We start from the raw sequence: 21,642 nt of genomic DNA, 5'->3' as shown, positions 1-21,642 counted from the left end.
AAAATGTCACCATTCAAACTCATCTTTCCTGGAACAATAGTTCAAAAGTTATTAACTTACTTCTTTTCATGAACACGTTGGACTGGTTTCTTTGGTTGAGTTTGAGAACATTTAGGTGAGCTGTCTGAAGGTGTTTCCAGGAAAGACACTGAAGAATGACTCAGGGAATTAAGAACAGTGGGCCTATTACTGCATAATTTCAAAAACTGATCGGTTTGTTCCCCCTGCAATAGCAGACATCGGAGGTTACTGACGTAACAGCTGTTCTAATGAACTAAGCTCCGTATTCAGTTGACACATTTTTTGTTTAATTTTCTAAATCCGCTTCTACACTAATTGGCTGGTGGGCTGGATCTGGTCCGCGGGCCGTAGTTTTCCCCTGTCTGGTTTAACCTCTACTGTTGTCCCATTGCAGGTGAGTTTCACAGAGATCAGCCTGTCCGACCGGGATGGTGACGGTGCCACGGCTATGCACTTTGCCGCCAGCCGTGGCCACGCCAAGGTGCTCAGTTGGCTGCTGCTGCACGGCGGCGAGATCATCACCGACAGCTGGGGCGGAACGCCGCTACACGACGCCGCTGAGAACGGGGAGCTGGAGGTGTGTGTGTTTGTGTGTTGGTTAACAGTTTTTAATGTGCTACCATATAGATGGCGCATGGTTTTTAACTTATTTTGTATATCTCATGACAGAAAAGAGCTTCTGGGAAGGATATACTCCAAACACACGAACAGGCACTCATCCCCATCATTCGCTGGAGAAATAAACTGAGATTTCGTGGAAAGAGTGGCTAATCTGCCTTTGCCATCTGTACTGTTAGCTAACGTTCAATCACTGGGAAATAAATGGGATGAACTGAAAGCACGTATACCACCACAGACCGATGCTGGCACTAAGACCGCACTCAATGAGCCTTAAGCAAACAGGAAAACGCTCATCCAGAGGTGGCGCTCCTATTGGCCGGGAACTTTGATGCAGGGAAACTTAAAACAGTTTTACCTAATTTCTATCAGCATGTTAAATGTGCAACCAGAGGGAAAAAAACTCTAGACCACCTTTACACCGCCCCAACAGATCCACAGATGATGCAATCTCTAATGCACTCCACACTGCCCTTTCCCACCTGGACAAAAGGAACACATATGTGAGAATGCTATTCATTGACTACAGCTCAGCATTCAACACCATAGTGCCCTCAAAGCTCATCACTAAGCTAAGGACCCTTGGACTAAACACCTCCCTCTGCAACTTTGTCCTGGACTTCCTGACAGGTCGCCCCCAGGTGGTAAGGGTAGGTAACAACACATCCGCCACTCTGATCCTCAACACTGTGGCCCTTCTGGGGTGTGCGCTCAGTCCCCTCCTGTACTCCCTGTTCACTCATGACTGCATGGCCAGGCACGACTCCAACACCATCATTAAGTTTGCCGATGACACAACAGTGGTAGGCCTGATCATCGACAACAATGAGACAGCCTATAGGGAGGATGTCAGAGACCTGACCGTGTGGTGCAAGGACAACAACCTGTCCCTCAACGTGATCAAGACAAAGGAGATGATTGTGAACTACAGGAAAAGGAGGATCGAGCACACCCCCATTCTCATCAACAGGGCTGTAGTGGAGCAGATTGAGAGCTTCAAGTTCCTTGGTGTCCACATCACCAACAAACTAACATGGTCCAAGCACACCAAGACAGTCACAAAGAGGGCACGATATAACCTATTTCCCCTCAGGAGACTGAAAAGATTTGGCATGGGTCCTCAGATCCTCAAAAGGTTTTACAGTTGCACCATCAAGAGCATTCTGGTTGCATCACTGCCTGGTATGGCAGCTACTCGGCCTCCAAACGCAAGGCACGACAGAGGATAGTGTGTACGGCATAGTCACTTTAATAACTCTACCTACATGTACATATTACCTCATTTACCTCGACACCGGTGCCCCCGCACATTGACTCTGTACCGGTACTTCCCGTATATAGCCCCGCTATTGTTATTTACTGCTGCTCTTTAATTATTTGTTATTCTTATCTCATATATTTGTATTATTTTTAACTGCATTGTTGGTTAAGGGCTTGGACGTAAGCATTTCCCTGTAAGGTTGTATTCTGCGCATGTGACAAATAAAATGTTATATGTATATATGGAGTTGGTAGGTAGTGGATGACATTTGTCCACAGAACAGTCTGGGATACTGGGGCCGGTTGCACCAATTGGTCGCAAAAAAAAGTTGGTCTTAAATGCCTAGCTACGTCCGACTTTGTGATCCGAATTTACACCTGTTGCACTAACCAGAAATAAGACTAGTCGTAGCTGTCCAGCATAAACAATGCACATTCATGAGATTTGATATCTTCATTATGATGGTTTCTAGGCAGCGTCCATTACTAGGCTGTTACCAGCCTAGCCTAGTTAAGTTGAGGTGGGTGCTCATGATCATCTTGTGTAGTTTGCACATCTCAACAAGTGGATTTTATTTCCTCTTTTCTTGCATGGTAGCCTACTCGACCAAAAGCCCATAACTTGCCTAATTAATTAATTGATCTCTGACTGGGCAAATAAGTGGAGGTGATAGCTCATCTATTGGTTGGCTCATCTATCACTGATCAGAAACAAATATTTAGCATGCTAATGTAGCCTAAATCAAGCGTAGGCTATTATTTACTATCGACTCACATATGTGCAACTCCAACAGCCCGCAGAGGTTGTGAAATATGAACCCGAGACTCGCATGCTTTTGAAAATATAGATTGCTATAGATTTTTATGCGTTTCATGATGATCGGCCCAATTTCACACCCTACGCCTGGTCCCTACTAGGCGTTGAATTTACGCCCAGGTGGTGCAACAGGTATATTAACATTATCATTACGACCCGCTTACTGGTGCAACCGGCACCTGAAGTCTATGAGGCTGCTGATGTCACACTTGTAGCAGAGGTCTGTGACTGGCAGGATCTGTCGGAGGAGACAATGGGTCAATGGGTTGAGACACCATATAGGGCTGTGAAGCATGAGTGCGCTTACACAGTACACTCCCATTAGAGATCGCAATCTGCAGCGGTTGACATTAGCTGGTTAACTCGTACGTGTTGTGATGTTTGTTTGGCCGATGAGAGTAATGCCCATATCAGCTTACAACCATTAGCAGGCCCAAGAAGATCTGCTGTATGTCTTTTTTTAAAAGGTATTTTTGAAGAGTTCAAGTATTTGAAAGATGGGGAAGATAGGGGGAGGGTGAGTCAAAGGGCAGTGGGCCATACTGTATGTGACGAGAGGGTGTAGGAAGGGAGAGAGGCTAGTCAAGACACCAAGGGGGATGGGAATAACGAACAGGTAACTTCGTACAAGTCCAGAAACTATCCAAGTGAGAGCGGCAAGTTGATATTGTCTCCCTTCCTTAGGTTAGACGCCTCACAGCTGTTGTGTGAACTCTCTCTTTACAACATCCCAGACAGTTATTTTTTTGACGAGCTGACCTCTCTGTCTTTGTCTCTCTTATTGTCTCTTTCTTCCTCTGTCTCTTTTTTCGTGTTTCTGTCTCACTCTCCTTCTCCCTACTCTCGCTCTCTCTTTCTCTCTCTCAGTGCTGTCAGATCCTGGTGGTGAACGGCGTGGACCTGGGCATACGGGATCAGGACGGCTTCTCCGCGGCCGACCTGGCAGAGTACAACGGGCACGCCCAGTGTGCCAAGTACCTGCGCAATGTGGAGAACATGGTGAGAGACACGGGATGTATTCATTAGGACACACAGTGGCAAAAGGAGAAGGAGCGGGAGAGAGATGGAAATGGGGGCGGGGGAGGGGTGAGATGTGTTTCCCACAAACCTTGGGGAGTCTCAGAAGTGTTTATTTTTTCTCATGCCACCCACAAGGGCCATGCCAGGCAGAGAAGGTAAATAGCAGTAATTGTCATTAGAGGAGACACCGGTGTCAGTCGGGGGACATGCTGGCTCCTGTGGCTACAGTGCCCACATTCACAATGTGTTGTGTCATCACAGGCTCCATGTGAAAGGAGTTCACGTGGTTTGTTATGGGAAAGCAATAAGAGGGTATGAGCCCTAGTTTAGAAGAGGGGAGAGTACGATCACCACTACAAGGCTAGTTGGGTTCTCGCCACTGTCCGTGGGATGTTGACATTTGTAGGCCGTTTTCATTTGTTCCAAGATTTTATTATGAACACCGGCTCTTTCCATGGCATAGACCGTACAGGTGACGCCAGCTGAATGCTACGATCCCTTATTAACATCATATGTTTGATCAATTCAGTCAGTGTACACTGCATTCGGAATGTATTCAGACCCCTTCACTTTGTTACGGTACAGCCTTATTCTAAAATGTATTTAAATTGTGTGTGTCCCCCCCCACCATCATTCTACACAGAATACCCCATAATGAGAAAGCAAAAACGGGTTTAGATTTGTTTGCAAATTTATTTAAAAAATACATTCACATAAGTATTCAGACCCTTTATACAGTACTTTGTTGAAGCACCATTGGCAGCGATTACAGCCTCGACTCCTCTTGGGTATGATGCTACAAGCCTGGCACACCTGTATTTGGGGAGTTCCTCCCATTCTTCTCTGCAGATCCTCTCAAGCTCTGTCAGGGGAGCATCTCTACACCGCTATTTTCCCGGTCTCTCGATCATAGTTACCATCAGATTCTTGGTCACCTCCCTGATCAAGGCTCTTCTCCCACGATTGCTCAGTTTGGCCGGGCGGCCAGCTTTAGGAAGAGTCTTTCTGGTTCCAAACTCCTTACATTTAAGAATGATGGAGGCCATTTGGTTCTTGGAGACCTTCAATGCTGCAGACATGTTTTGGTACCCTTGCCCAGATCTGTGCCTTGACACAATCTTGTCTCAGCGCTCTACAGACAATTCCTTCGACCTCATGGTTTGGTTTTTGCTCTGACATGCACTGTCAACTGTGGGACCCTATTCAGAGAGGTGTGTGCCTTTCCAATCATGTCCAATCAATTGAATTTACCACAGATGGACTCCAATCAAGTTGTAGAAACATCTCAAGTGTGATCAATGGAAACAGGATGCTCCTGAGCTCAATTTCGAGACACATATGGAATCATGTAAAAAAAGTGTTAAACAAATCTAAATATGTTTTATATTTGAGATTCTTCAAAGTAGCCACCCTTTGCCTTGATGACAGCTTTGCACACTCTTGGCATTCTCTCAACCAGCTTCATGAGGTAGTAATCTGGAATGCATTTGAATTAACAGTTGTGCCTTGTTAAAAGTTCATTTGTGGAATTTCTTTCCTCCTTAATTCATTTGAGCCAATCATTTGTAGGGTTGGTGTACAGAAGATAGTCCTATTTGGTAAAAGACCAAGTCCATTTTATGGCATGAACTGCTCAAATATGCAAAGAGAAATGACAGTCCATCATTGCTTTAAGACATGAAGGTCAGTGAATGCGGAACATTTCAAGAACTTTGAAAATTTCCCCAAGTGCAGTCGCAAAAACCATCAAGCACTAAGATGAAACTGGCTCTCATGAGGACCACTACAGGAAAGGAAGACCCAGAGTTACCTCTGCTGCAGTGGATACGTTCATTAGAGTTAACTGTACCTCAGGTTGCAGCCCAAATAAATGCTCCATAGAGTTCAAGTAACAGACACATCTCAACATCAACTGTTCAGAGGAGAATGCGTGAAATTATTATTATTATTATTTTCACCTTTATTTAACCAGGTAGGCCAATTGAGAACAAGTTCTCATTTACAACTGCGACCAAGATAAAGCAAAGCAGTGCGACACAAACAACACAGAGTTACACATGAGATAGACAAACATACAGTCAATTACACAAAAGAAAAGTGTATATACAGTGTGTGCAAATGTAGTAAGATTAGGGATGTAAGAAATGTAGTAAGATTAGGGAGGTAAGGCAATAAATAGGCCATAGTGGCGAAATAATTACAATTTAGCAATTAAACACTGGAGTGATAGATGTGCAGAAGATGTACAGGTGTAATGATCGGTAAGCTGCTCTAGCAGCTGAAAGTAAGGGAGATATAAGTCTCCAGCTTCAGTGATCTTTGCAATTCGTTCCAGTCAATGGCAGCAGAGAACTGTAAGGAAAGGCGGCCAAAGGAGGAGTTGGCTTTGGGGGTGACCAGTGAAATATACCTGCTGGAGCGCGTATTATGGGTGGGTGCTGCTATGGTGACCAGTGAGCTTAGAAAAAGCAGGGCTTTACCTAGCAAAGACTTTTAGATGACCTGGAACCAGTGGGTTTGGCGATGGATATGAAGCGAGGGCCAGCCAGCGAGAGCATACAGGTCGCCGTGGCGGGTAGTACAGTTGAAGGCAGAAGTTTACATACACTTTGGTTGGAGTCATTAAAACTTGTTTTTCAACCATTCCACAAATTGCTTGTTAACAAACTATAGATTTGGCAAGTCGGTTAGGACATCTACTTTTGCATGACTGTAACGCTTGTTGAAATGGGTAGACCAAGGCGCAGCATCATTTGGGTTCATCATAACTTATTTTAAATGTGAACCAGCAACAAAACAATAAAGAGTAACAAACAAATGAACGTACAGTCTTGTAGGGCTCAAAAGCAACAATACAAAAACAAGATCCCACAAACAACAGTTGGGAAAAGGCTACCTAAAAATGATCCCCAATCAGAGACAACGATAGACAGCTGCCTCTGACTGGGAACCATACCAGGCCAACATAGAAATACAAAAACTAGACTTCACATAGAAATAATAAACTAGAGTACCCCCCCAGTCACGCCCTGACCTACTCCACCATAGAAAATAAAGGCTTTCTATGGTCAGGACGCGACAATGACACAAGTAATTTTTCTAACAATTGTTTACAGACAGATTATTTCACTTATAACACACTGTACCACAATTCCAGTAGGTCAGAAGTTTACATACACTAAGTTGACTGTGAATTTAAACTGCTTGGAAAATTCCAGAAAAATTATGTCATGATAGGGTAATTGACATCATTTGAGTACCTGTGGATGTATTTCAAGGCCTGCCTTCAAACTCAGTGCCTCTTTGCTTGACATCATGGGAAAATCAAAAGAAATCAGCCAAGACCTCAGAATAAAATTGTAGACCTCCACAAGTCTGGTTCATCCTTGGGAGCAATTTCCAAACGCCTGAACGTACAACCAATAGTACGCAAGTATAAACACCATGGGACCACGCAGCTGTCATACCGCTCAGGAAGGAGACGCGTTCTGTCTCCTAGAGATGAACGTACTTTGGTGCGAGAAGTGCAAATCAATCCCGGAACAACAGCAAAGGACCTTGTGAAGTTGCTGGAGGAAACAGGTACAAAAGTATCTATATCCACAGCAAAACGAGTCCTATATCGACATAACCTGAAAGGCCGCTCAGCGAGGAAGATGCCACTGCTCCAAAACCGCCATAAAAATGCCAGACTACAGTTTGCAACTGCACATGGGGACAAAGATCGTACTTTTTGGAGAAATGTCCTCTGGTCTGATGAAACAAAAATAGAACTGTTTGGCCATAATGACCATCTTTATGTTTGGAGGAAAAAGGGGGAGGCTTGCAAGCCGAAGAACACCATCCCAACCTTGAAGCATGGGGGTGGCAGCATCATGTTGTGGGGGTGCTTTGCTGCAGGAGGGCCTGGTGCATTTCACAAAATAGATGGCATCATGAGGGAGGAAAATTACGTGGAAATATTGAAGCATCATCTCAAGACATCAGTTAGGAAGTTAAAGTTTGTTCACAAATGAGTCTTCCAAATGGACAATGACCCCAAGCATACTTCCAAAGTTGTGGCAAAATGGCTTAAAGACAACAAAGTCAAGGTATTGGAGTGGCCATCACAAAGCCCTGACTTCAATCCCATAGACAATTGTGGGCAGAACTGAAAAAGCGTGTGCGAGCAAGGAGGCCTACAAATCTGACTCAGTTACACCAACTCTGTCAGGAGGAATGGGCCAAGATTCACCCAACTTATTGTGGGAAGCTTGTGGAAGGCTACCCAAAACATTTGACCCAAGTTAACCTGTTAGATCTCTAGGGGCGCTATTTCATTTTTGGATAAAAAACTTTCCCGTTTTAAGCGCAATATTTTGTCACGAAAAGATGCTCGACTATGCATATAATTGAGTGTAGGTTAATGTGATGAAATAAATAATTCTCTCTACTATTATTCTGACATTTCACATTCTTAATATTAAGTGGTGATCCTAACTGACCCAAGACAGGTAATTTTTACTAGGATTAAATGTCAGGAATTGTGAATCTGACTTTAAATGTATTTGGCTAAGGTGTATGTAAACTTCCCGACTTCTTCTGTGTATGGGGCTTTGGTGACAAAACTGATGGCACTGTGATAGACTGCATCCAATTTGCTTAGTAGAGTGTCTGAGGCTATTTTGTAAATGACACCGCCGACGTCAAGGATCGGTAAGATAGTCAGTTTTACGAGGGTATGTTTGGCAATATGAGTGAAGGATGCTTTGTTGCGAATTGTTGTGAATCAGGCCTTCATGGTCTAATTGCTGCAAAGAAACCACTACTAAAGGACACCATTAAGAAGAAGAGACTTGCTATGGCCAGGAAACATGACCAATGTACATTAGACCGATAGAAATCTGTCCTTTGGTCTGATGAGTCCAAATTTGAGATTTTTGGTTCCAACCGCCGTCTCTTTGTGAGATGTAGAGTAGGTGAACGGATGATCTCCACATGTGTGGTTCCCACGATGAAGCATGAAGGAGGAGGTGTGATGTTTGGGGGTGCTTTGCTGTTGACACTGCTGGTGATTTATTTAGAATTCGAGGCAAGCTTAACCAGCATGGCTACCACATCATTCTCTAATGATACACCATCCCATCTGGTTTGCGCTTAGTGGGACTATCATTTGTTTTTCAACAGGACAATGGCCCAACACACCTCCAGGCTGTGTAAGAGCTATTTGACCACGAAGGAGATTGATGGAGTGCTGTATCAGATGACCTGGCCTCCACAATCACCCAACCTCAACCCAATTGAGATGGTTTGGGTTGAGTTGGACCGCAGAGTGAAGGAAAAGCAGCCAACAAGTCCTCAGCATATGTGGGAACTCCTTCAAGACTGATGGGAAAATAATTCCAGTTGAAGCTGGTTGAGAGAATACCAAGAGTGTGCAAAGCTGTCATCAAGGCAAAGGATGGCTTCTTTGAAGAATCTCAAATATATTTGGATATGTTTAACACTTTTTTGGTTACTACATGACTCCATATGTGCCATTTCATAGTTTTGATGTCTTCAATATTATTCTACAATGTAGAAAATAGTAAAAATAAAGGAAAACCTTTGAGTAGGGGAGTCCAAACTTTTGACTGGTACTGTATATACACAGTCAAAAGTTTGGGTACACCTTCTAATTCCAGGTTTTTCTTTATTTTTACTATTTTCTAAATTTAAGAATTATAATGATCTAGGATCATGTCACTCTTTGTAGGCGGTGCGTACTGGCGGAAGAGAAGTCAGGCGCAGGAGAGCAAAAACTGATTTACAACGGCGCAGTTTAATAAACAAAACCACCGTAAACAGAACACTAAACCCGTGACACACCAGCATAACATGCACAAGCACTACAATAAACAATACCGTATAAGGACTTGGGGGGGGGGGGGGGGAACAGAGGGTTAAACACACAACATGTAATGATGGAATTGAAACCAGGTGTGTGGGAAGACGAGAGAAAACAAATGGAAAATGAAAGGTGGATCGGCGATGGCTAGAAGACTGGTGACGTCGACCGCCGAATGCCGCCGAACAAGGAGAGGGACCGACTTCGACGGATGTCGTGACACCCTTGTCCGTGTAATCATATTCATTATAATACAAATGCCGATACTGATCTTGGATCGGTACTCCTACTCTGACTGAGCTTTATAAATAGGGGCTGCACTCCAAGATATGTGCGTGCTGCATAGCCAACTCCTTGTCATGTCAAACATTGACAAACATAGTAGTTGGCTTAACAACAGATCTGGGACCAGGGTAAAGCTTCACTGGGTTGATTGATTGCACAGCTCATCAAACACAGCAGGCACATCCACCTGCAGCCCTCCGGCACCTCCTCAATGAAGTGTAGTACCTAACTGATTGTCACTCAATGTCACCTCAACATTACCTTGGCATTGAGGTGACAGATTATGGACAGTCAGTGCGGTCGAGACTTTTAAAGTGGCAGTCTCAAGCCGCATTAGATTCTAAATTGTGTGGCTCGTGCGAGCTAGAAGTCAGCACCTAAATATGATCATCTGTAATTTGTTGTGGTGTTGTTTTGACTACTGACCTGGGGCCTGTTAAGGAGTGGTAAAGACCATGTACACACTCTGGTTGTTAAACACATTTGACACAATGTTTGGTTGTGATACAACTGATACTGATATTGAAGATTTGCACGGAAAATGTTTGCACAACCATTGTACGGTGTTTCCATAAGGCTTTGTGTAATTATTTTCGATATATAACATTCGAAACGTTGAACGTGACCTCACTGAACACCAGTTACTTCAAGACAAGCAAGCACACACATTTTCTTCAGGAAATGTTCCTTTTCAGTCTCATGCTAGGTTAGCGGTGCTGTCCCCCAGGTGCTTGGTTGACCATTTCGTTAACCCCTCATTGTGGTTGTCTTTTTCCAGAGTGTGGAGCACCGCGTGCTTTCCAGAGACCCATCGGCTGACCTGGAGTACAACAAGCAGCCTGACTCAGGTTTGTCGTCCCCCAACAACACCATGCCCCCGGCGGGGTCGGGGCAGGCCCAGCAACCCGCCCACTTCGACATGGGCTCGCCCTCCAGCACTCTGTCCAATTACGACTCGGCCAACTCCAGTCAGTCCAGCACAGGAGGGAAAAGGAGCGGCTCGCCCCCATCGTCGCGAGCCCCAGCTGGTCAGTCACAAACACACGCTTTGTCACACATGGAGGCACTTAAACATGCCAAAACACATGCTTGCACACACACACGCATGCACGTGCACACACAAACACTTACACTATTTAAATGAACTTCCTGAAGTTGAACCCTGATGAAGATAATAGTTCAGATTTCACAGGAAGAAAAAGTCTGTCATGCTATTGCAAGGCAGTTGTGCCGAATACACTATTGAATACACTCTTTGTATGATTTTATGTGCTTTAGCCAACTTTAGAGTGTGTGTGTGTGTGTGTGTCCCAAACATGACATGACATATTTTCTTGGGTAATGCACCCTGCACGCTATTATCATAACAATGGTGGGAACTTCAACCGCTCATCTGACTGGAACAAATTCCATGTAACAGTTTGCATTCTTTTGTGTGGTGCCACGGCAGCACTTTATACAAGTAGTACCCTCTAGTGGCAGATAGGATAAATAATCTGTCTGTGAATCAACCAAATTCCAAAACCCTGCACACTCTCCAGAACAAGGGTCTGCAAATGCAATCCCGGAGAGCTATTGGGTGTGCAGGCTTTTGTTCTACCCCTGCACACCAGTTATTAAATAATGACGGTTCAGACTGAAGACTGATTAGTTGAGTGTTTTAAAAACGTGTGTCATAACATAATAATAGAATGGATTATTTAGCGCTTTTCCAGGTGCTTAAAGCACTTGACATATTATGTAGATGAAACTTGCATCATCCACCAGCTATATTGTGTAATACCCTGCCTGGGTTTTGCTACAGTGCCTTGAAAAAGTATTCATCCCCCTTGGCGTTTTTCCTATTTTGTTGCATTACAACCTGTAACTTAAATTGAGTTTTATTTGGATTTCATGTAATGGACAGACACAAAATAGTCCAAATTGGTGCAGTGAAATGAAAAAAATGACTTGTTTCAAAATATTCTAAAAAATAAAAAACGGAAAAGTGGTGCGTGCATATGTATTCACCCCCTTTGCTATGAAGCCCCTAAATAAAATCTGGTGCAACCAATTACCTTCAGAAGTCACATAATTAGTTAGATTGCACACAGGTGGACTTGATTTAAGTGTCACATGATCTGTCACATAATCTCAGTATATATACACTTGTTCTGAAAGGCCCTAGAGTCTGAAACACCATAATGCAAGGGGCACCACCAAGCAAGTGGCACCATGAAGACCAAGGAGCTCTCCAAACAGGTCAGAAACAAAGTTGTGGAGAAGTACAGATCAGGGTTGGGTTATCAAAAAATATCTGAAACTTTGAAAATCCCACAGAGCACCATTTAAATCCATTATTAAAAAATAGGAAGAGTATGGCACCACAACAAACCTGCCAAGAGAGGGCCACCCACCAAAACTCACGGACTAGGCAAGGAGGGCATTAATCAGAGAGGCAACGAGACCAAAGATAACCCTGAAGGAGCAGCAAAGCTCCACAGCAGAGATTGGAGTATCTGTCCATAGGACCACTTTAAGCCGTACACTCCACAGAGCTGGGCTTTACGGAAGAGTGGCAAGACAAAAGCCATTGCTTAAAGAAAAAACTAAGCAAAACTAAGCAAAAACGTTTGCTGTTCACCAAAAGGCATGTGGGAGACTCCCCAAACATATGGAAGTAGGTACTCTGGTCAGATGAGACTAAAATTGAACATTTTTGACGTCAAGGAAAACTCTATGTCTGGCGCAAACTCAACACCTCTCATCACCCCGAGAACACCATCCCACCATCCAACCATGGGGGTGGCAGCATCATGCTGTGGGGATATTTTTCATCAGCAGGGACTGAAGAATTGAAGGAATGATGGATGACGCTAAATACAGGGAAATTCTTGAGGGAAACCTGTTTCAGTCTTCCAGAGATTTGAGACTGGGACAGAGGTTCACCTTCCAGCAGGACAATGACCCTAAGCATACTGCTAAAGCAACACTTGAGTGGTTTAATGGGAAACATTTAAATGTCTTGGAATGGCCTAGTCAAAGCCCAGACCTCAATCCAATTGAGAATCTGTGGTATGACTTAAAGATTGCTGTACACCAGCGAAACCCATTCAACTCGAAGGAGCTAGAGAAGTTTTGCCTTGAAGAATGGGCAAAAATCACAGTGGCTAGATGTGCCAAGCTTATAGAGACATACCCCAAGAGACTTGCAGCTGTAATTATTGTAAAAGGTGGCTCTACAAAGTATTGAGATATGCACGCTCAAGTTTTCAGTTTTTTTGTCTTATTTCTTGTTTGTTTAACAAGAAAAAATATTTTGCATCTTCAAAGTGGTAGGCATGTTGTGTAAATCAAATGATACAACCCCCCCCACAAAAAAAAATATATTTTAATTCCAGGTTGTAAGGCAGCAAAATAGGAAAAATGCCAAGGGGGGTGAATACTTTCGCAAGCCACTGTATGTCCATTGAAATATAATTCCTAGATCGGGCTGTCGGTCATCCCCTCGTCCACCCATCGACTTGAATGGGGGATGTCCGTACAATGAATTCTATTTCCATGGCCACATCAGCCATTTTGTGGCAGAAATCTCACCACTGACCCACCGTGTCCTTGTCACAGGTGGAGGCCCAACGGAGTCGACCATCAATGACATGCAGACATACATGGACATGCTGAACCCAGACGTAGGGGGTGGAGTTCCCAACAGCAAGGACCCCGCCACCAACGCTGCCACTCAGCAGCCTCCCCCACCCCCACCAGCCTTTCCACCACCCCCTCCCCCTGACTGCCCCTCCCAACTACCCCCACCCCCCGGCTACCCGCCACCCCAGCCCCCCGAGGACTCAGACGCCGAGATCTACTTGAAGGTGAAGAGCAACCTGAGGCATGTGGAGAATGAGGTGAGCTTCTCTCTTCTTTTACTGGTGAAAAGCAGAAGGTCACGACTCTGGTTTCTCAAGGGCCACAGTCCTGTTGTTTCTTTGTTAACGAATCCCTGGAGTAGAGATATATGCGCGCGCGCACACACACACTATCAAGTCACTTGTACATGCAGTCCTTCACATGAATTAATCAGCCTTTTTGAAGACTACGTCTTCTGTGTCCATTGAGAGAACAGAACATGTAGTATCCAGGAATTAAGGAGATCGATTTCCTCTCAACCTAACCATTTGATGCCATTGAGCCCCCAGTCTAAAAATGGTTGCCCCATTTCTTCTCTCTGGATGCTGGTGACAGATGGCCAAGTCCTCACAGAGGGTGGCTTATCAATGCCAGGCTTTCCTGCTTGTCATTATCCTGATGACCAGTCCAGTGATCAGTGAAATCCTCTAAAAGCCTTGTGGCTAATATTCTAGCGCAAAATAGCATAGGACAGCAATATCCAAGACTCATTACGCCACAAGATGGCTGGACAGGGAGCCAATGGAGTGTTTGGAAGCCCTAGCCTAGTGGACTCAGTTAGTGTGATTGCATGATTGAGCCCTCCTCAGCAGTCTTATCTCAATTAACGAGCAGCAAGCTGATCAAACAGACCCCACTATTAGCCCCCCATAAGAGCAAACTTACCCTCCCCTATATCATAACCTTAATCATTAGGAGAGGGAACGCACAGAGACTTCTATTGACAAAGGCAATTGTGTATGCAGGATTAAATGGCTGTACAGATCTGTTTATTACTGTCCATCTCCTGTATCTGCTTGTTTACAGGTCTTAAACTGGTGGCCTGTGGGCCAGATCCAGCCCACAAGCTGATTTTATAATGGGGCTCGCAGTTGTTTTAGCTTGAAGTTGCTAGGCCCTTGCTAGGGGTGGACAGGCCCTTAAAAATCAGCAGGTTGTGAGTGTTAGTGGTTGCATTCTCAGTTTATGAAATCAGTAGCTACAACATAGAAACAATGTCCCCCTGGGGATACTGCTTGCTCCACTGAGACGTTTCAAAATGGGGACTGAAAATACGTTTCTGGATAGTGAAGCGGCTAGCAGAGTGAGGTGTTTAGGTGCAGGGAGTCGAGGCGCCATTTTCCCTGTCGCGCCGACCACTAATCACTTGGCCAGTCGGTGTAACAACGTCCCCTGTTCCCAGCGCAAAGGCAGACAAGAAGAGGGATTCTCCAGTCCACACTATTGTTATTGTACTAACGAGCATCCTCATTACGAGCCGGCCCTCCCCATTGGCACCTGTTGATGAGCAGAGTGATGGGCCCAACGTTAATTCCACTAATTACTGGCCACATTGTGAGTGGGCTCCATAGATCAAAACAACTTCCCTCCCACTACTAAGCTTATTTCATGGCCGATTTAAATAAAACAACAACAATTTTTTTTTTAAATCATTTTTTATGGGAATGTAGAGGAGAGACCGATTCAGAGGGAAACCAAGAGGAAGGGCTGAGATGGGATTCGTACCCACGTTGCCAGGAGTATAGGTCCAGAGTCTTAGGGGATAACCACAACGCCAGACTCTGACACATGGGAGTTTTTTTGGTCCACAGATGTCAGTGGAGGCTCCTCAGAGGAGGAAGGGGAGGACCGTCTACCTCAGTAATTTCATAAAAATAGTGAAACATTAAAGTTACGCTAAATACAGTACCAGTCAAATTTTTGGACACACCTACTCATTCCAGAGTTTTTCTTTATTTTTACTATTTTCTACATTGTAGAATAATAGTGAAGACCTCAAAACTATGAAATAACACATATGGAATACATGTAGTAACCAAAAAAGTGTTAAACAAGCCACCCTTTGCCTTGATGACAGCTTTGCAGACTCTTGGCATTCTCTCAACCAGCTTCATGAGGTAGTCAGTCACCTGGAATGCATTTGAATTAACAGGTGTGCCTTGTTAAAAGTTCATTTGTGGAATTTCTTTCCTTCTTAACCTTTCTAGCGCAGGGGTTTCGCTAGCGTAACACCTCTACAACATTCCGCTGAAAAGGCAGCGCACGAAATTCAAAAATATTTTTTAGAAATATGTAACTTTCACACATTAACTAAGATTAACTAAGATTAACTAACATTAATTAAGTCCAAGACAGCAAATGAAAGATAAACATCTTGTTAATCTATCTAAATCGTGTCTGATTTAAAAAATGCTTTACAGCTAAAGCACAACATATGATTATGTTAGATCACCGCCAAGTCGGAAAAACACAGCCATTTTTCCAGCCGAAGATAGGAGTCACAAAAAGCAGAAATATAGATAAAATTAATCACTAACCTTTGATGATCTTCATCAGATACCATTCATAGGACATCATGTTACACAATACATGTATGTTTTGTTCGATAATGTGCATATTTATATCCAAAAATCTCAGTTTACATTGGCGCCTTACGTGCAGTAATGTTTTGATTCCAAAACATCTGGTGATTTTGCAGAAATACTAATAATAAACATTGATAAAAGATACTAGTGTTATTCACCTACTTAAAGATAGACTTCTTGTTAATGCAACCGCTGTGTCAAATTTCAAAAAAACTTTACGGAAAAAGCATAATCTGAGAACGGCGCTCAGAACCCAAAACAGCCAGAGGAATAGCCGCCATTTTGGAATCAGCAAAGTTAGAAACAACACCATAAATATTCACTTACCTTTGATGATCTTCATCAGAAGGCACTCTCAGGAATCCCAGTTCGACAATAAATGATTGATTTGTTCCATAAAGTTCCATCATTTACGTTCAAATAGCCACTTTGTTAGCGTGTTCAGCCCAGTAATCCATCTTCATGAGGCGCGAGCATTTCATCCAGACTAAAACTTGAAAAGATCCGTTACAGTCCTTTAGAAACATGTCAAACGATGTATGGAATCAATTGTTAGTATGTTTTTAACATAAAACATCAATAATGTTCCAACCGTCTTCAGAAAGGCACTGGAACGAGAGGTAACACTGTCGGGAGCGTCATGAGACTGAGGCACTATGCCAGACCACTGACTCAAACAGGTCTCTGGGAGCCCCTCCTTTATATTAGAATCCTCATTCAAGTTTCAAAAGACGGTTGACATCTAGTGGAAGCCCTAGGAAGTGCAACCTCATCCATATCTCAATGTGTACTCGGTAGGCCAAGCTTTGAAAAACTACAAACCTCAATGTCCCACTTCCTGGTTTTCGCCTGCCATATGAGTTATGTTATACTCACAGACATCATTCAAACAGTTTTAGAAACTTTAGAGTGTTTTCTATCCAATACTACTAATAATATGCATATTGTAGCATCTGGGACAGAGTAGGAGGCAGTTCATTCTGGGCACGTCATTCATCCAAAAGTGAAAATGCTGCCCCCTATCCCAAAAAGGTTAAAGCATTTGAGCCAATCAGTTGTGTCGTGACAAGGTAGGGGTAGGCAAGTCAGTTAAGAACAAATTAGTATTTACAAAAGGCAAAAGGCCTCCTGTGGGAGGAGGAAAATATAGGACAAAACACACATCACGACAAGAGAGACAACACTACATAAAGAGACCTGACATTCTGACCAAACCGGACGCACACGTGCACCTGTGTGCGCCATCGCGCGCATGTTGATTTTGTACCCCCACACCAGACACGATCAAGACACGCAGGTTAAACTATCAAAACAAACTCTGAACCAATTATATTAATTTGGGGATAGGTCGAAATGCATTAAACATTTATGACAATTTAGCTAGCTAGCTTGCTGTTGGGATATAAACATTGGGTTGTTATTTTACCTGAAATGCACAAGGTCCTCTACTCTGACAATTAATCCACAGATAAAACGGTAAACCGAAAACACATGTTTTTTAAATGTTATTATATTTTACCAGATCTAATGTGTTATATTCTCCTACATTCATTTCACATTTCCACAGACTTCAACGTGTTTCCTTTCAAATGGTATCAAGATTATGCATATCCTTGCTTCAGGTCCTGGGCTACAGGCATTTAGATTTGGGTATGTCATTTTAAGTGAAAATTGTTTTTTGGGGGTCAAGTTTAAGGAGCTCCTTTAGCACCTAGGACTCAGTGACCGCCTGCAGGAAGAAACTGTGTAGCGGGGTGGGGGGAAAAGAGGGAGGAGCATCGTGGCTAGTCACCTTAGAAGGGGTGGTAGATGACGAAATGTTGGATGGGTAAGAAGGCATGGCTGAGTCAAATAGGAATCCTGTCTTAATGAAGTGGTGATTAAAGAGCTCAGCCATGTGCGTCTTGTCAGTAACAACCACATCATCAACATTAAGGGACATGGGCAGCTGTGAGGAGGAGGGTTTAATCTCCTGGTCTTTAACCGTTTTCCAGAACTTCTTGGTTAGACCCACAGAGAGAGAACTTCTCCTTAAAGGAACTAACTGGCCTTTCGTATAGCCTGAGTGCGCTTATTTCTCATATGCCTGAATGAGAGCCAGTCAACCTGAGTATGCGTGTGCCGAGCCTTTCGCCAAATGCAATTTTTGAGGTGGAGTAACTGCAAGATCACGGTTGAACCAGGGGGTGTACCTGTTTTTAATTCTCTTTTTCTTTATGGGGGAGTGTTTGTTAACAATACCACTGAAAATATCAAAAAAGAAGGTCCAAGCGTCATCAGAGGGGATCAAGCTGATTCTATACCATTTTACAGTTCATGAAGGAATGCCTGCTCATTAAAGTTTTTTAGCAAGTTTCTATGACAAATCAGGACAGGTCGTTTCACTGAGCAGCCATTACAAACACAGGCTGTAAAGCAGTGATCACCAAGGTCATTACAGAAAACACCAGACTGATTATTGATTATTTGTGAGGATAACATCGAGGAGAGTAGCCTTGTCTGTGTGTTTGGAGTCATACCTTGTGGGATTGGTAATAATCTGAGAAAGATTTAGGGAGTCCATTTCTTTAGGACTTTAGGTCAGGTGCTTTAAGCATGTTCCAGTTTAGGTCACCTAGCTGGACAATTTCAGACTTAGTGTAAGGGGCCAGGAGTAAGCTTAGGGCAGGTAGGGTACAGGTCGGTGCTGATGGAGGACGATAGCACCGAGCAACAGTCAACAAAGAACGTTTAACGCTTAAAACCATCAAATAAAATTGTTTGGGGACAGACCTGGTGGAGACAACCGAGCACTGAAGTTGATCATTGGTAAAAGATTGCCACTCCCCCACCTTTGGAATATCTGTCTTGCCAAAAAATGTTATAACCAGAAAGGTTAACATCAGTAGTCAAAACACTCTTCCTTAACCACGGCTCAGTAATGACCAACACATCTGGATTGGAGCTGTGAACCCACACTTTCAATTGATCCATTTTAGGAAATAAGCTTCTGGTGTTAACGTGCAGAAAACCCAGGCTTTTACGAGAGCAGAAATCAGTGAAGCAGATATCATAGCACAAGTTAGAATTGGGGCTAGCAAAAGTAGATGGGCCAGGGTGTACATGCACATTTCCAGATAACATCAGCAGTAATACAATCAAGTCATGGCAGAGGACATGGAGAGGTCTGCAGTGTTGATTAATGATAATTGAATGTGCATTAGATGGCAACAAGATCATATTGTACAGCAATTTCATCAGGTAACATGAATACAAAGCCGGCGAGAGGTGGTTAGAATAGGATGGGAGGCCAAAAGTCTGTGTAGCCAGTAGAGTCAGAGTCCCGAGTGTGGGACAAAACTAAATATATATAACGACTTGGGGCTAGCCATTGTAAGTTCAGAGTCACTCACCCCAACAGTGTGTGTGTGCTGGAGGCGAGCCAAAGCTTGGGAGTGTGGTGGGGGTACCTGTACCAGACAGGGGGAGACAGGCCAGGGCAGATGGGAAACAGATTGCCAGGTGGAGTCCAAGCAGCAGTGCAGTAGGCAACGGGAGTAGATGTCACACCCACTTGGGAGAAGCTTTTATTTCTGGAGGTAGATTTCTTGTAGAAAATGCCAGTGGATGGTCTCTGAACAGCGGGAGGGGGCTTCAAATGCCTCTGCGTTTTGGTTGGGTAGGCTGTGAGAGACTCCTGCCACTTGTTGGGCTCAAAGGCTTTGACACCTCTCACTTCAACCCTCAGTGCTAATTGAAGTTGTATCTGGTCTGTCCTAGCAAGCTTGGTAGCCCTAACTTAGCATTCAGTCCCCATAAACTAAAATATATCATTGTAATGTACTTTATTTTTTATTACCTCTGATGCAGATTATGAATTCATTAGTGTTAACTGCACCTCAGATTGCAGCCCAAGTAAAGGCTTCACAGAGTTCAAGTAACAGACACATCTCAACATCAACTGTTCAGAGGAGACTGCGTGAATCAGGCCTTCATGGTCGAATTGCTGCAAAGAAACCACTACCAAAGGACACCAATAAGAAGAAGAGACTTGCTTGGGCCAAGAAACACGGGCAATGGACATTAGACTGGTGTAAATCTGTCCAATGTTCTGATAAGTCCAAATTTGTGATTTTTGGTTCCAACCGCCGTGTCTTTGTGAGACACAGATTAGGTGAACGGATGATCTCCGTATGTGTGGTTCCCACCGTGAAGCATGAAGGAGGAGGTGTGGTGGTGCTTTGCTGGTGACCCGGTCTGTGATTTATTTAGAATTCAAGGCACACTTAACCAGCATGGCTACCACAGCATTTTGCAGCGATATGCCATCCCATCTGGTTTGCGCTTAGTGGGACTATCATTTGTTTTTCAACAGGACAATGACCCAACACACCTTCAGGCTGTGTATGGCTATTTGACCAAGAAGGAGAGTGATGGAGTGCTGCATCAGATGACCTGGCCTCCACAATCACCCGACCTCAACCCAATTGAGATGGTCTGGGATGAGTTGGACCGCAGAGTGAAGAAAAAGCAGCCAACAAGTGCTCGGCATATGTGGAAACTCCATCAAGACAGTTGGAAAACCATTCCTCATGAAGCTGGTTGAGAGAATGCCAAGAGTGTGCAAGCTGTCATCAAGGCAAAGGGTGGCTACTTTGAAGAATCTAAAATGTATAATATATTTGGATTTGTTTAACACTTTTTTTGGTTACTGCATGATTCCATATGTGTTATTTCATAGTTTTGAACTATTATTCTACAGTGTAGAAAATAATACAAACAAAGGAAAACCCTTGAATGAGTAGGTGTCCAAACGTTTGACTCGTACTGTATATTCACGTGTCACCAAAGGTCTACAGTAGCCTCAACAGCACACTGTATAGTGAGTGGTACCATGGTGTAGGATCAGGTAATTAATCTAGTACTGAAAGCATAAGATATAGCTAGCTAGCACTGCAGTGCAGTGCATAAAATGTGGTGTAGTTGACACAACGAGAGTGAAAGACAATAGTTGAACAGTTTTGAACCAATAGATTTCTATAAAAATTAAGGGGAAGCGAGAGAGAGAGAGGGGGAGAGAGCTAGCGATATGTTATATTTATTTTATTTAGCTACCGAATAAAATTAGCTAGTTTAGCCTACACAAACACTCGGTTCAAACAGAGGGGGATGCAATGTTAGCTAGCTGGCTATGGCTATCCAACACTGAAACTCTTCCAAGTCAAGGTAATATTTTGGTTTTATTAATTTAATTGCCATAAGGGCCCGCCAGTTGAACTGCTAAACTGCTTGCTGTCTAGCTAATAGAATTATGTTGACTATGACGTTAGCTAATATGGTGACAACGATGTAGGCTGTGTGTAGTGGTTAGCGGTAATGATATGAAGATTTGGCTTGGAAAGGTTTTTTTCCTGGTCACAGACATCGGATGTGTTGTACACTGAAGTCTACAAGCAAAGGGAACAGGTGAGAGGAAGAGAGCGCGTAGATGTGAGAAGGAATTATCCAATGACCAAAGGGCTCCT

The 21,642-nt window shown here is 43.6% G+C and overlaps 1 protein-coding gene across 2 annotated transcripts in view; it reads left to right on the top strand.

Annotated features, from left to right (window-relative positions):
• Nucleotides 1–21,642, top strand: part of espn (espin) — a 100,869-nt gene that overhangs the window by 23,226 nt on the left and 56,001 nt on the right. For both annotated transcript variants that reach the window (XM_090184372.1, XM_090184373.1), the window contains exons 4-7: nucleotides 416–598; nucleotides 3,584–3,715; nucleotides 10,666–10,915; nucleotides 13,491–13,771. In XM_090184372.1, the coding sequence (XP_090040498.1) occupies nucleotides 416–598; nucleotides 3,584–3,715; nucleotides 10,666–10,915; nucleotides 13,491–13,771 (846 nt within the window). The remainder of the gene's footprint in view (nucleotides 1–415; nucleotides 599–3,583; nucleotides 3,716–10,665; nucleotides 10,916–13,490; nucleotides 13,772–21,642) is intronic.

This window comes from Oncorhynchus mykiss, chromosome 9 (assembly GCF_057628025.1).
Source record: "Oncorhynchus mykiss isolate SJ-2025 chromosome 9, ASM5762802v1, whole genome shotgun sequence".
Taxonomy (NCBI): Eukaryota; Metazoa; Chordata; class Actinopteri; order Salmoniformes; family Salmonidae; genus Oncorhynchus; species Oncorhynchus mykiss.
The sequence above is the reverse complement of the archived record's forward strand: the minus strand, read 5'-3'. Positions and strand labels throughout refer to the sequence as shown.